This window comes from Nicotiana tomentosiformis, chromosome 4, assembly GCF_000390325.3.
Source record: "Nicotiana tomentosiformis chromosome 4, ASM39032v3, whole genome shotgun sequence".
Classification (NCBI taxonomy): domain Eukaryota; kingdom Viridiplantae; phylum Streptophyta; class Magnoliopsida; order Solanales; family Solanaceae; genus Nicotiana; species Nicotiana tomentosiformis.
In genome coordinates, this window is record NC_090815.1 from 117,121,338 (window position 1) to 117,137,431 (window position 16,094).

Sequence of the window (16,094 nt, forward strand, 5' to 3'; positions counted from 1 at the left end):
GGAGACCTCCCAATTTTCTTCTTCCTCCATTTTTTCCGGCGATACAGAAGGAGAGGTCTTAGCCACAAACCTCTTGGGATTTGAAGTTTTATGACTCCGATGAGAACTAGAACTTGATTGGGTTGGAGAAGAGGCAATGGGTGGTTGGGAATCTTGCTTAGGGTTTGGACTGGGTGGCATAGGGCACTTAGACTCTGTCACCGGTGCTTCAAGAGATGAAGACACAGTGGGGATGATGTTGGGGACATTTGAGGCTTCGAGATTCTCAGATATGGTGGAGTGTAGTGAGAGTTTATGGAAGAAGAGGGTGTTTGGTTGTTGAGAGAAAAGGGAAATTTTGGCTTTTGATGTGAACAGATATGAGAGTGACAATGTTTGGGTTTATTTAAAGGGGGAGGGGGGTGAGGGACCGATTAGGAATGAGTATTGATTTTCTGGGTAGACGGGTCATTTAGTAACGGGTAGGACACTTGGTCTTTAAAAAGGGAAAAAGGAGAATCTGACATTTTAATGACGTGACACCTTTTTTAGCCATTTTACAAAAAGTTGTGCATGAGAGTACAAAGGAAATGCTAACCTGTGTCAAAGGAACCAGGTTCCCTGACAGATTTTGTAAATGTGAGCCTCATCCTTTTACCAAAGTGCAATACCATTAGCTCCTTGTTTGCTCTGTAATCGCCATGCTTGTCTACCTGCAACGGTATAGAAATGAGTTAGACCTTAACAAAAAATACCTTTTTAGCTATTTTACCTGTTCATTTCTTTCATAGCCAATCATCGAGGGACCGGGTTCTCAGCTTAATTTTATCAACCCAAGTGCCAAACGACTCTTTTCAAAGTGCTCTCTGCTCAGTGCTTTGGTGAAGATGTCTGCAATTTGATCTTCTGTGCTGCAAAACTTCATGCAGATAAGCCCCTTTTCAACATTGTCTCTGAGAAAATGATATCGTACATCAATGTGCTTTGTTCTCTTATGCTGAACTGGTTTCTTTGCCATGTTGAGAGCACTAGTATTATCACACAGTAATGGCACACAATCAAAAAAATACGCCAAAATCCTCTAATTGCTGCTTGATCCATAATAATTGAGCACATCAACAGGCAGCTGCCACATACTCAGCTTCTGCAGTTGAAAGAGCCACTGAGTTTTGTTTTCTTGTACCCTATGAAATTAGACACGAACCCAGAAAGTGTTCCATGCCAAAAGTGCTTTCCATATCCACCAGATAACCAGCATAATTAGCGTCAGCATACCCGATCAAGTCGAAATTGTCTCCTGAGGGATAGTAGAGAACCAGGTCATGCGTTCTTTTTAGATACCTCAAGATTCTCTTGGCAGCCTTCAGATGAGATTCCTTTGGATTTGATTGAAACATGGCACATAGTCCCACATAGAAAACAATATTTGGTCTACTTGCTATGAGATACAAGAGTGACCCACTGATGCCTTTATACACGGTCTCATTCACAAGGGAACCGGGGTCATCCATATCCAGACGAGTGGCAGTGGTAATAGGAGTATCAATGATTTTTGAGCTTGCCATTTCAAATCTCTTCAGAAGCTCTTTGATGTACTTCTGCTGACTTATCATTATGCCCTTAGGAGTTTGCTTGACTTGCAGGCCCAAGAAGAAATTCAATTCCCCCATTATGCTCATTTCAAACTCACTTCCCATGAGCTTTTCAAATTCCTCACACAAAGAATCATTTGTTGCATCAAAGATGATGTCGTCAACATAAACTTGCACAATGAGCAGGTTCCTCCCCCGTTTCTTTAGAAATAAGGTGTTGTCAATTTTTCCTCTTGTAAAACCATTTTTTAAGAGAAATTTGGACAACCTTTCATACCATGCACGAGGAGCCTGCTTCATCCCATATAAGTCCTTGTCGAGTTTAAAAACATGCTCAGGATGCTCATGACATTTGAAGCCATGTGGTTGCTTGACTAAGACCTTTTCTTTTAGAAAGCCATTCAGAAATGCACTTTTGACATCCACTTGGAACAATTGAATTCCATATGAGATGCAAAGGCAAAGAGTATTCTGATGGCCTCCATTTGAGCAACTGGAGCAAAAGTTTCATCGTAGTCAATCCCTTCTTTTTGATTGTAGCCTTGAACTACTAACCTTGCCTTGTTCCTTGTTGTGTTTCCAAACTGTAACGACCCGACCAGTTATTTTGAGAGTAGTAGCCCCGTTTCCCCACTTACTACTCATTTTGTAATTTATAGGTATTATATGACTTGTTGGGGTAGTCAGCTCGGGTCCGGTGATGTTTTAGAATGAATTGAGGCACTTAGTCTCAAGGAGGAACTTAAGTTAAAAAGGTTGATCGGATATTGACTTATGTGTAAACGACCCAGAAATAGAGTTTTGATGATTCCAATAGTTCCGTAGGGTGATTTCGGACTTAGGAGCATGCCCGAAAAAGTATTTGGAAGTCCGTAGTTAAATTAGGCTTGAAATGACTAAAATAGAAATTTAAGTTTGGAAGTTTGACCGGGATTTGAGTTTTTGATATCGGGGTTGGAATCCGATTATGGAAATTTAAATAGGTCTGTTATGTCATTTATGACTTGTGTGCAAAATTTAAGGTCAATCGGACTTGATTTGATAGGTTTCGGCATCGAACGTAGAAGTTAGAATTTCTTAGTTTTATTAGGCTTAAATTGGGGTATGATTCGTGGTTTTAGCGTTGTTGGATGTGATTTGAGGTTTTGAATAAGTTCATATGATGTTTTAAGACTTGTTGGTACATTTGGTTGAGGTCCCGTGGGCCTCGGGTGTGTTTCGGGGTGGTTTCGGACCAAGTTTGGTTGGGTTGCTGCTGCTGGTTTTCTGGTGTTGATGTTGTTCTTTGCGAACGCGAAGGGACTCACATGCTCGCGAAAAGGGAAATTAAGAGGGGCAGCTGATTGCTTTACTCGAACACGAAGAGAGGCCCGCAAACGCGTAGGTGTACCTGACAGTGCTCCGCGAACGCGGAGGCAGAGGCCCAACCGCGAACGTGAAGAGGAAAATAGAGGAAACAGGGCAGAAGGCCTTTGGCCTACGCGAACACGACAGGGAATCGCGAACGCAGAGGGTTGGGGCAACGACCTATCACGAACGCGAAGCATGTTTTGGGGCAGTAGCATTTTTGTGCTTCGCGAACGCGAGGCAAGGGCCGCGTTCGCGGAGAAGAAAAGCCTGGACAAAATGTTTAAGTTCTGAAAATGGGACTTCGTCCCATTTTCCATTTTTACCAATTTGGAGCTCGGGGAGAGGCGATTTTCAAGAAAAACAACGGGGTAAGTGTTCTTAACTCAATTTTGGTCAAATTACCCGAATCCATGGTTGTTTTTTAAAATTTAATTGGTGATTTAAGTTTGAAAATTTAGAAAACCCTCTTGGTTTAAATTGAAGATTTGAGGGTCGAGTTGATGTCGGAATTTGGTAAATTTTGTATGGTTGGACTCGTGGTTGAATTGACGTTCATATGTTGCAACTTTTGTCGAGTTCCGAGATGTGTGCCCCACGAGCGATTTTTGAGTTAAATTTCGAATTTTGTTGGAAAATTAGTATTTTCGTATGGAATTAATTTCCAATAATTTGTATTGACTGAATCGAAATTATTATGACTAGATACGAGGCTTTCGGAGGCCAATTCACAAGGCAAAGGCATAGTAGAGTAAAGAATTTTACGGTTCAAGGTAAGTGACTTATCTAACCTTGTGTGGGGGAAATTTTCCTTAGGATTGGTATTGATATGATAATTGTGATGTGTTGAAAGTCATGTACGCGAGGTGACGAGTGTGTATACAGGCTACATGTGGAAAACTCTGGTTTTAAATTGTGTAGATCTCTATTACATATTAATTAAATTATTTTATCCGGTTATATTCATCATCATTGGTCTATTTTTACATTTCAAATTTGCCTTACCTTTTCCTGTTAATTTCTTTATCTGTTTAGTTGAAGCTTTGTTTCTTTTATTCTGTGCTCATTAATTGAAGGTTCATTTTCTTAATTTAATTATTATTAATATGAAGTATTTTTCATTTAAAATTTGGTATTGAGGCAAGGTGTTAAATTTGTGAAATATTATTTTTGTTGAGTTATTCACTCCAGAATATTTTGTGAGATTTTGTGTTCATTGTGAATGAGCCGTGAGCTCCTTATTATGGAAAATAATGTTGTTGTTGATTTAATTTGGCAAGTTGAAATATTTGGACACTTGAGGTATAAATTGTGATATTGATACGCATGCGGTGGTATAAGGTCTGGGTGTTGAAACACATGCACTGAGATAAGGGTGGCTAAAATGCGGGATGCTATTTCGGAAAAAAATATTTTCTTAAAAGTTTAATGTGAAGGCTCCCGCGGTGATATACGGAAATAAGATATTGTGAATTTATTTATGATTTGGGACTACGAGGTGGTACCTCGGGAGTGCCCTTGTTGATATTTCTTTATGGCTGCATTTTCCTTTGGATATTTTTGTGTTTTTCTTAAAGTTGTAAATTTCTGTTTTCCTTCCGCAAGGTATTATTTGCCCTTATTCTGTGTAGTTAAATTGTGACATACTACTTACTTGATTCATTCCCATTGTCATTTTTATTTTTATATTGTTAAAATTTTTACCATGTCTTTTATTATTTCCAGTAGTGTTGATACCCAATTTTGCCCTCATAACTGACCACCATCAATTCCCGCCTTTCACTCTATGACCGTTCAGATATTTGTTCAGTGATATATCCGCAACATTTCAAATTCACATTCATGATTTCGCATAAATTCGTCCGATACTATCCTGCCCAAAAGAACCCTTTCCAAAAACATACGATCATTCTTATAACAACTCCCCCGCTTTCGTCCGTCGTTGGATCCAGAACTACACACGGCCTGATTCACGTAACACCAGAGATATGTAGGCAACTCAGGAACCAGGTTCAGCCCCAATTTTTAAAATCACATCATTTCTCACTCAATTCGGCCAAAATTTGTCATCATTCTCTTTACCCGACAACTCTTTCATCATTCCCGGGTAAAGAGGGGCAGCTGTTGATATCCAATTTTGCCCTCATATTTTCTCAAATAATATATATATATATATACTTTCAAAGCATCATTTTTTGCATCATTTTTTATCTTACAAATCTATACGAGCATTTTTTATAATTTTCCATAATTTGTAGAGCTTTTAAATTGATTTTCATGTACTTATATAGTTATTAATTACTCCTTCAAATTATTTTGTGATGACCTAGTTACCTAAAATTATTATTTTGCACCTATAATATATATTTCAAATATTTTTACTTCATTCTTTTTATATAATTGCATTAGAATTTTAAAGGCTATTTGCACAATTTTGCAGTAACAACCCATATTCATACATAAATGCTCTTTATTTATATTATTTGTGTCCACATAGTATTTTATATTTTTTATAATACTAAGTTATTATTTTTTATCATTTTAGTGCATAAATAATATTCTTATTTATTTATTAATTATTTTTATAAGTTACTTTCAATAAATATTGCCTATTTAAATAATAGCCCAGATTTAAACTAATATTTTTGACCAAAATTGGCCCAGTATCCTTAGCCCAAGCCAAACGACCCCTTTAGTTATAACCCAGTCGGGACCTGTTCCGCGACCCGCTCACTTCTCCTCTAATCCTGGCCGTTGATCTCAAATGATCAACGGCCCATAGCCATTCCCCCGTTTTAAATAACCTAACCCGCCTCAAAACCCTATCATTTCCTCCCAGACACCACCTTTGAATCCTCTCTTCTCCTCTCCTCAGAAACCCTAGCCGACCTCTCAATTTTCTCCAAATCCATCTCAATCATGGATTCTTTCCATGATTTCCTTATTTTTATGTGTTATCTCGGTACTATTTGCAAGGCTATGGTATCACTTAGTACTTGCCTAAACTTGGCAAGTACTATCTCTCGGATTTGGGTTCGTTCAACTTCAATCGCATGAATATGGACAGTATTTAGTCCATATACATCATGACCAAGCTATATGGGTTCGATTAGCCAGGATTTTCGGCCAATTTCCGATTTCTGTCAACTAGGGTTTACCTATTTTTTCCCTAATCCGATTTTTATTGATTCTGCATGTTATTACTTCCTTATTTATGATTGATTTTACAGTGTTTCCTTGTTTACTTGTTCGATTTCTGTCACTATATAAACTCTTCCCCATTCCCCTTTGAGACAGACCTTAATCGCTAGACTTTCACTAAAAAATGCAGCTATCACTTAATTGTTCTCTCGTTCTCTTGTTCTATACCTTGATTCTTCGCCGGCTGAAAGCCAATGCCATCGGTATTCAACTTTTCAACCTTTTCTTGGTGCGAGCATTGCCCGGGGTTCCTTTGAAGCCCTTAGGAACTTTGACGCATTGAGATTCTGGGTTCTTGTTCTTTGTTGATATTCAGAAACATTGTGGAATTTGTTCTTCCTTATTGTCCGTTTAACTAGTAAGTCACTTGGCATTGCAATTTTGTTCTTATGTGTTTATGATTCGCACATCCTTACCTCTGAAATTCATGGCTTAATGTGTTTCTAGGCTACTTTTGTGTACAACTTTGATTTGTTTTGCATTTTGTTTTGAACCTCTTTAGTATTTAATTTTACCTAATGCTGCCAGTTCTGAGACACGTTTATGCCTAATATGAATAATTTGAACCCTTTTAAGTTTATTAGTCTACTATGTCAAATACCTGAATGCCTACGTTTGCTATTTGACATGAGCTTGCTTTCCCACTCTGTTCTGAATCTCTGTAATGACAGACATGCACATGTAATGTGTTCTAATCCGTGTTAAGACCCTTTTCTATAAACTATAACTTGCTTTCCATGTTAATGTGTCCCTCAGCATGTCTTTGGTTTGCATGATTCTGTAGCCTTAGTGATTATTTGGGAGCTTTGGAATGGCTATCTTAATTTGTATTTCCCTACCATGTTTGACACTGTTTTGCTTCACGATGTAAGTTAACATGTCTGTATTTTGATTTGTGATGGATACTTAGCATAATTTGGACTCTAAAGCTTTAAACTTTCTAAGTTAATGCCCTACTTAGACTTATTTGGTATTATGCACCTTTGTATGTTAATCTTGTAATCTTAGGAAACTTGATTCTCCTCTAACTCTCTCAATGTGTTTTCTGCCAATATGTTACTTCTTGCTAAGTGTTAAACCTGTAATAGAAACTTGCCTCTAAGTTTTGTTGACCCTCTTAACTAGCATGTTCTGTGTTTTAGGTAACTTTGCTATGTCTGCTTTCTAAAATACAAGTGCATCTCTCCAAATTCTGTCCCTTAATCACTGTTCTCTCACTCTCATTGGTTACCTACACTATTTTGAATCTATCACTCTTGGCGGGCTGAAAGCCAAGGCCACTAAGACTCTCTCTATTGACCTTCCTAGTGTGAGAACTGCTTGGGGTCCATTTGAGATCCCAATGAACTCTGACACACTAGGATTTGGGGCTCTTTGGCCACTCTCTTTACTACTAAGACCTTAGCTGTCTCTGACACTCAGTTCCTTCCTCATTCTATCTACTGAAGATGCAAACTGGTTTGTTTAAGTGATTTCTATGTGATTCAATGTTTGGGTCGTATGATCAATCTGTGACAGTTTGGTGTGGCTTGAGTTCCTCTATGGTTTCTCGGATGTGCTGATGAATATGGTTCCTTGTTGAAAATCTGGGTATGCCACGGGAGAATTGTTGAAGGCCCAACAGTTCTGGGTATTTCTTTTGGGGCCGCTGTGGGCCTACTGTCATTATTTGTAATCATATTCATTATTGGGCATGTAATAACTTTGTAATAAACAATTGGGGTGTTAGTAAAAACGGGGGATGGGTAAATTCTGATGTTTGCATGCAAGGGTAGAAAACATGCCTATAGGATTCAATGATTCATCTGCTATATATGCCATTCAATCTCTATATGCCCTGTAGAAATCATAGCATTAAGAGAAGCACACACTCACACTACTTGTCTACTAGCAAAGCATGAGTTCAAATGCTTCAATTATCCCTGCTGCTACATGTTATTAGAAAACCTGCCCATAGGAAATAAATATCATTTAAGTTTCCTTCAATTTGCATCGCTGCAGCATATCCACTAGAAATCATGCCTATAGGAGTTTGATCATTTCATTCGCTACTGTATCGCACTATTCACCCAGAAAATATGCCTATAAGGTTAAAGTATAACAATAGAATTGGTTCCAATTGCCAATTGTTAGAGATCCTGCCTATAGGGTATTACTACTCACCAAAAAGTGTTAATTTTCTAAACGCTATTTGCTGCTCGAAAAGAATGAATAATTCTGGGCTTTCCTCCAATAGATTTCATTAGCACTTAGTGCGTAAATCACCTAGACGCAGCATCTATAGGTTAAATAACTGGAAATCTGCAATCTCAAATTAGCATGCAACAATCGTATAATTATTTGGAGATAAGCAGCGCCTAGCCTCTGAAATTGCTTGTATGTTTTAATGCATAGTCACATAGAAATTATGTCTATAGGGCTTAAGGTTCTTAATTCTGAAACGGCCTAACATGAAAACCTGTTTCGCGTGCATGTGTTGCTTAAGTGTGTAGGCTAACTTGAGCCCTTAACTGCCCATATTTGAAGTCCAATATGTGTTTTGTATGTCGCCTAGTTTTGACATTTCTCAGCCACCTAAGTAAGGTCTAGAACCACCCTAGTAGAGGTCCAATACCTCCTAGACCATAGGAATGGGACGAGTAGTGCATGCATAGAGCACAGCTTATAATTGAATTAGCGCGCTTCAGGTAAACAATTTTAACATAGTAATCGGGTAGCAGGAGATGATAGTCTGTGCCCGCTGAATAATATGAGTAACTCCTTATCTCAAGGGAGTTGGGAAGTATTATTTATGTTTCACGGGGTGATCCTTTAGGCAAAAAAAATTAGGACCCCCTCCCCCTCTTTTATATGTTGTTATTAGATCCAAATAGTTGTATCCATATATTCGTACTAAGATTTGTACTAATCATGTTGTAATGAAATTCTTTGACCTTTACATTCGCTTTGTTTATTTGATCACTTAGCCTAATTGTAATCCACATAATCTTAAGTTCGTACGGGACCCACAATTGTGGACATCGAAAAGTGCCTTACACCTTCTATTTGAGGTAATTTGATCCGTTACCCGATCTTTGGTGAAGCTAACTAGTAAAACAGAGTCATTTGCATAATAGTTGCCCTAGCACACCTTAAAAACCGTTAGGTGGCGAATCTTCTCTTTTAATACCTATCCTCCTATCCAAAAGAGTTGTAATATGTCAAAGCCCGCTTTCGCGAGAAAAAGGGGTGCGATAGCATGGCGACTCTGCTGGGGAATCACACTTAGGCTCTTACTATAATGATCTTGGCTTATGTGGATTATTTTCTTTGTTATAACATGCACATCCTTTCCATTCTCCACCTTTATTTGTTTAAATTTGTTTTAACATGCACATCCCTTCCCCATTATTTGCTATGACTGCTCTTCATTTGACTTCTATACATGCCTCTCCCATCCCTACTCCCTTACTTGCTTTATTACATTCTCGCATATATTCCACGAACTAACTTCTTCCTTTGTCTTTCTTTCTTATGCTTTTCATGTTTTAACTTATTACCGTATTTGCTGCTTTTACATATTTATCATGCAAATAATTGGCAACATCTTATTATCTCTGCATAAAGCATGCTCCACATCATACTCCACTCGTGCCAGTTATCAACATAGAGGCACTTGATGAGTGTCTGCACTCTTCCAAAATTACCCTTTTTAAATCGGAAAGGCTTATTTGCGGTAGACTAGTCGATCAACGGTGCAGTCGACGGTCCCGTGCCTTTCCCTCTCACGTTGTCCACTTGAGATTATCAGTCTAGACCATTCTAGAAACCTTACTCCACCATCAAATGTACATGCATCATGTTAAACCTAGTGCGGGTTATGATGTTGTTAACATAATAGCCCGCTAAGATAAGCCTTGTCCAAAGTCCGATGAGATTTCCACAATCCCAATGGACACTACCATGTTATATGCATTACTTGTAGAAAATGTGCCAATATGTTGATCATTATTGTGTAAATAGTCGAATTTGGAGGGGGAGAGGGATAACTCTATTTGCTTGCAAAAAATGAAGCACGAAGTCCCCAGGTTCGACATGGTCCAAAACATCCTACCTCTGCTACTTGATTGGTGGAAAAATCTCGCGCCTTGCGACAGGAATCATGTGAGAAGGGTCCTTGGTAATTTTACATCCTTGCTAGACATCCGACCAATTAGGGCATTAATTGAGGCTGCTACCATGTTCTGGGATGAGAAAAAGGCCGTCTTCCGCTTTGGTGACATAGAAATGACTCCTCTCCTAGAAGAAATAGGAGGCTTCGCTAAGCTTCCATGGGATAGTCCAGGGTTATTAGTGCTAGAGAATCGCACCCCTCATGGTTTTTTAAAAATGCTAGGTTTCAAGAAAAATGATGAGTTGCTTTGTTTGAAGAAGTCATACATCCCATTTGAATTTCTTTATGAGCGTTACAGGCACAGTAAGTCATATCGTCTTCATCATGAGGAACTTGCCATTACCTCCTTAGGTTGGACGCACCACAGAGTTTATGTATTCATCATTTGCTTCTTGGGTTTGTTGATATTTCCAATGAAAGGGGGAAGGATTCACACTCGTTTAGCTATGGTTGCAAGAACTTTAATGAAAGGCATCGTGTGGCAAACCTACACCATCATCCCTATGATCCTAGATAAATTGTACCGCGCTCTAGATCGGTGCAAGCAGGGGTTCAGACATTTCGAAGGTTGTAATCTATTATTGCAAGTGTGGTTATTGGAACATTTTTAGAGGAGAGAATACCGCCAAGAGCTTCTGCGAATGACTACATAGCTTACCATCACCTAAAGAAAATGACATTCATCCCAGATAGGTTTGCACAGCACAGAGGTGCTGTAAGTTGGGTACGTTTCTTCAGCAATCTGACAGACGAGAAGGTACATTGGATGTTTGAGTGATTTCCCAACAGCGAGTTTATCATCAGGTCGAGGGATACTACTCATTTGGTATTGATCGGGTTGCGAGGAGTTTATCCTTATGCTCTTATAAGGGTAATGAGACAAGCAGGAAGAAAACAGGTCATACCTCGAGTTTCCAACATGGTCGAGTACAAGGTAAATTTCAAAGGGGGCATCATTCCTTTAAAGTTCGAGGCGCAACATATGTGGAACCAGAAGGTCATTGTGGAAATAGAGACTATCGAGCCAGACAGGTACCATGTCGGTCATGTGTATTTCTATCTATCATGGTTGGTAGATGATATAGCGGAAGACGTCAAGCCAGGGGTCAATTTGGAATATAAGATCATTGATGATGCTGTCGAGGCACAGGTCAAGTATAGAAGGCTTCGCAAAAGGGTTTTTGAGTCTGAAGCTAGACATCTGGAACAACATAAAGTGGACATGGAGGCAATTAATGAATGGAAGAAAATCGCCACTAAGTCCACCAAGAGATTGGAATATTTGGAGCAAGGGTTGATGGAGTTTGAGGGAAAGATGAGGAAGAGGCTTTCAGATTGTCAGAACACGAATGGAAATGAAGGAGGGCATCTAGCAAAGTCTTACCTATTGTTGGATATGCGCGACCTGGGGAACATAATTGACGGAGTCAAGAGGGCCAAGTATGGAGAAGGTCCCTCAGGGACCAAATAGATTTAGCAAATGATGTTCTTTACTATTTTCTAGCTTAGTTTAGATTTCGATTGTAATAAGGCTAAACGCCATTAGTAACTTCATTATTATTGTTGATTTAGTAAAAGTTTGGCTCGTTTTCACATTAATGAAATAACGCAATATTGGCATCAATTTTCTCCGAGTCTATGTGTTGCTTAGGCCTACCTCGGGTACAATGAGGTCCCTAATTAGGATGCGAATTATTGCATGATTTTACAGAACATGTTTAAATACTGCAAGCATTCTTTCAAATATCCTTACTCACTTGGTTACCTTTGTTTGTTTTTCTTTCATTTGATTATTCCCATTCCCCAAGGTTGGTTCGTGCATACTGGCATCATATGCATATCACACTAGATCCAGAGGTCCTCCTCCTCCACCAAGTGAACTTAAAGGCAGAAGCAAAGGGAAAGGAAAAATGGATGATTTGAGTGGTATTAGAAAAGACAATGCTACTATAGCAAAAAAACGTTGAAACTTCAGATGGCCGAAGTATTCCGGCACAGAACGAATTGGTCTTACGCCTGGAATAGAAAATCCTGAAGCTACAAGGAGAACTTGAGCAAGTCCGAAACTTGGCAAATCTTTCCCTCACCCTAAACATCCCTCATATCAACCAACAAAATCCAAATGCCCAAAACCCGGCACCACCAAAAAACACGCAGAACAAAAATCCACCGCTGAATCATCCCGCACCACCTCAATACACCACATATCCTTAGAACCACAACCCTCCACCAGTACCTACACCTCAACAACACCACCATCATCCGACTCAATACCCGCAAACCACCACTTATCACGCTCCCCAAAATGCGCCACAATATACTCTTGATCCCCAAAACTCAACCAATGATCACCCTTATTCCTAGATTCCCGGAGTTCACCAAAGCAATCCCATATATGTGGAAACTTTACCCTACACCCCACAACAAACTCTATATATACCGGAATCAACCGAGAAGGACTTGCCATCAAGAACATGGCGGAAGAACTCAAGAAGCTCACTGGCAGAGTTCAGTGCGTCGAAGGTGGTAAGGGCATTGAAGATTTAAATTAAGAGGACTTGTGCATTCAACCAGATGTGGAACCGCCGGAGGGGTATGAACCTCCCAAGTTCGAAATGTTCGATGGAACTGGTGATCCGAAGGTACATCTAAGGACATATTGTGACAAACTTGTAGGAGTGGGAAGAGATGAACGAATTCGTATGAAGATATTTAGAAGAAGCCTCACAGGAGATGCTTGTCTCGGTACATCAGTCAAAACCTCGAAGAAGTGGGTTAATTGGGTGAGCATGGCGTCAAATTTCATGGATAGATTCAGGTTCAACACAGAAAATGCACTAGATGTTTTCTACATTCAAAATCTCAAGATGAAACCAATAGAAACTTTCCGTGAGTATGCTACTCGGTGGAGATCTGAAGCTACAAAGGTAAGGCCAGCGCTTGAAGAAGAACAAATGAATACGTTCTTCGTCAGAGCTCAAGACCCGCAGTACTATGAAAGGATGATGGTTATTGAAAAGCATAAATTCTCTGACATCATCAAGCTGGGAGAAAGAATAGAAGAAGGAATTAAGAGTGGAATGGTGACAAATTTTGAAGCACTACAAGCCACAAATAAAGCTTTGCAATCAGGAGGTATCTCTAAGAAGAAAGATGTGGGTGCTGTAATAGTGACCCAGGGTCCTAAGTCTCCTCTCACATACCAAACACCTCCACCCACATACCAGCCCTCACCCCCCTGATACCAACAACTCGCCACCACCTACCATGCCTATAACACCCAACTCACATATTATCACTCACCACCACCCGCCCGCCAAAATTACCAAAAACCAAGACCAAACTTCGATTGCAGACTACCCAGACAATACACTCCAATCGCTGAACCCATAACAACCTGTATGAGAGACTGAAGGCTGCTGGTTATGTCACACCCATTCCCGCCGTTTCTATGGAAAACTCTTCTCAGTGGATTAACCCAAACAAGACATGTGCCTATCACTCAGGCATGGAGGGTCATACCATTGATGAGTGTCATACTCTGAAGGACAAGATTCAGACATTGATCGACACCAAGGTCATACAGGCAAAAGAAGATGCACCCAATGTTCGTAACAATCCTCTTCCGGATCACAGAGGTAAATGAGTGAATGTGATATAGACTGATGAGGAATGGGATTCGAAAGGGTCAATTGGACTCATTCGGGAGGGGGATGATCCTAAAAAATATCTCCATTCTCCCTCACGCCCATTGTGGTACAAACCCAAGCACCGCTTGAAGTCGAGGTAACCACACCAACACCGTTTGAAGTTGAGGTAACCACACCCTTCACTGTGATGGTAGCACCCACGCCATCTTATGAGTCTGCTGCTATACCATGGGATTATGTTGCGGAAGAGAGAAGGAAAGGAAAAGCAAAAATGGAAGAAACAGGTACAACACAAGGCATGACCAGAACTTGCAAGGTTTATACATCTGAGCACTTGGGAGGAACAAGCAAGGAAGTTGCATCTAAGCCGCCTGTCATTGAGACTTGCCCTGACGACCTTTGGAGAAAAGTGCAAGCGAGATAATACTCTGTGGTTGACTATCTGAACAAAACTCCTGCTCAGATATCTATTTTATCACTGCTGCAAAACTCCGAGACACACAGGAATACCCTGATGAAAGTGCTGAGTGAAGCTTATGTACCCACCAACATCACTAGTGGGGAAATGGCCAACATGGTCGGGCAGGTACTGGAAAGTCTCAAAATCACCTTTCATGAAGATGAGCTGCCACCAAAAGAACTAAGTCACAACAGGGCACTACATATCACAATGCAATTTGATGATAAATTCATCGCCAGGGTCCTGATAGATAAGGGTTCGAATCTCAATATGTGTCCACTAACCACTCTGAAGAGATTGGGTAAAGGCATGCACGAGATACGAGTAGGAAGCATGAATGTAAAGGCATTTGATGGATCTCAAAGAGCCACAATCGGAGAAATTAACCTCAGCCTACAGATGGGCCCAACCTGGTTTGTTGTTGAGTTTCAAGTGCTGGATATATCTGCTACCTACAATCTATTGTTGGGATGACCCTGGATACATGCCGTTGGGGCAGTGGCCCTTTACTCTACATCAGACCGTGAAGTTTGAATGGAATCACCAGGAGGCGATCATCTACGGAGAAGGAAGTAATCCGATTTATACCAATCAGACTGTTCCAGTCATCAAGAATAGGAAGAAGTTAGGTGGAGAAACATACTATCGCATTGAGCACGTCAACGCAATTGAAAAGGACAAATGGTGGAGCAACAAGATAGAAAGAATACTGCTATGGACAGGGTATGAACCTGGCAAGGGTCTCGGCAAGAACCTCCAAGGGATTACCAAACCGGTACAACCGAAGCATCATGGTACAACTTTCGGACTTGGGTACGAATATACTTGGCAAGAGTGCCAGGATTGGTCGCCACCATGGCGCGGTTCTTATTATCTGTTGGAACAACCGGTACAATATTTGCACCCGACATTTCATCAAGCTGACATGATATGGGAGTCTGAGGAAGATGAAACTTTAGCTGGCATAAGGAAGTTGTTTCTGGATGACGGAGACATCGATTGTAGTGAGATAGTTGAGGAGGAGAAGGATGAGGAAGACCTTACCATTCATACCATTGAAAATGGAGCTTCTCTCAAGAATTGGACTGCTGCACCATCCCGGGCCCGTTGAGTTCCTGGGTAGCTTGGCAATTAGCATCAATTATTTTAAAGCAATATTTTTGAGCATCTAAGATATTTTTAGTATTTTGTTTTGAACGTATTTTGTTTTGAAATAATTTCTCGAGTCATCGAGCCATACTTGTTGACGTTTCTCAAATTTTATTAATGCATTGCTATTTCTAGTATTTATTGTTATTCTTTACATTTTTTCTCTCTACAACATTATTATTACCTATCCCGATGAACCTACGATTGTGACATATAATAAGGCAATGCGACATAAGGATAATGATTCAGAGGATCTGGGAGACGACATAATACCTAAGAAAATTGTCAGAGAAGTGGAAAACTTTGAAAACAAGCCTAAGTCTAATTTGGACGAGACTAAGACAGTTAACTTAGGGGACTCCGAAATGGTCAAGGAAACACGTATAAGCATTCACCTATCACCATCAGAGAAGGAAGAGTATGTCCGATTCCTAAAAGGGTATGCAGATATCTTTGCATGGTCCTATGATGATATGACTGGTTTGAGCACATCCATAGTGGCTCGCAAGCTACCTACCGATCCCATGTGTCTACCGGTAAAATAGAAGCTCAGAAAATTCAAG

The 16,094-nt window shown here is 40.0% G+C and overlaps 1 protein-coding gene across 1 annotated transcript; it reads left to right on the top strand.

Annotated features, from left to right (window-relative positions):
- Positions 1–11,146: 11,146 nt before the first annotated feature.
- Positions 11,147–14,856, top strand: LOC138910417 (uncharacterized). Its single transcript, XM_070201654.1, has 5 exons — positions 11,147–11,723; positions 12,847–13,436; positions 13,688–13,910; positions 14,117–14,295; positions 14,386–14,856. The coding sequence occupies exons 1-5, from the start codon at positions 11,147–11,149 to the stop codon at positions 14,854–14,856; spliced, it is 2,040 nt and encodes a 679-aa protein (XP_070057755.1).
- The last annotated feature ends 1,238 nt before the right edge of the window (positions 14,857–16,094 follow it).

Coding starts and splice junctions, on each gene's coding strand:
- LOC138910417 (XM_070201654.1), top strand. CDS start 11,147: ATGAGACAAGCAGGAAGAAAACAGGTCATACCTCGAGTTTCCAACATG. Junction 11,724..12,846: donor GAGGGCCAAGTATGGAGAAG/GTCCCTCAGGGA, acceptor GCATTCAACCAG/ATGTGGAACCGCCGGAGGGG. Junction 14,296..14,385: donor AAGTTGCATCTAAGCCGCCT/GTCATTGAGACT, acceptor ACTCCTGCTCAG/ATATCTATTTTATCACTGCT.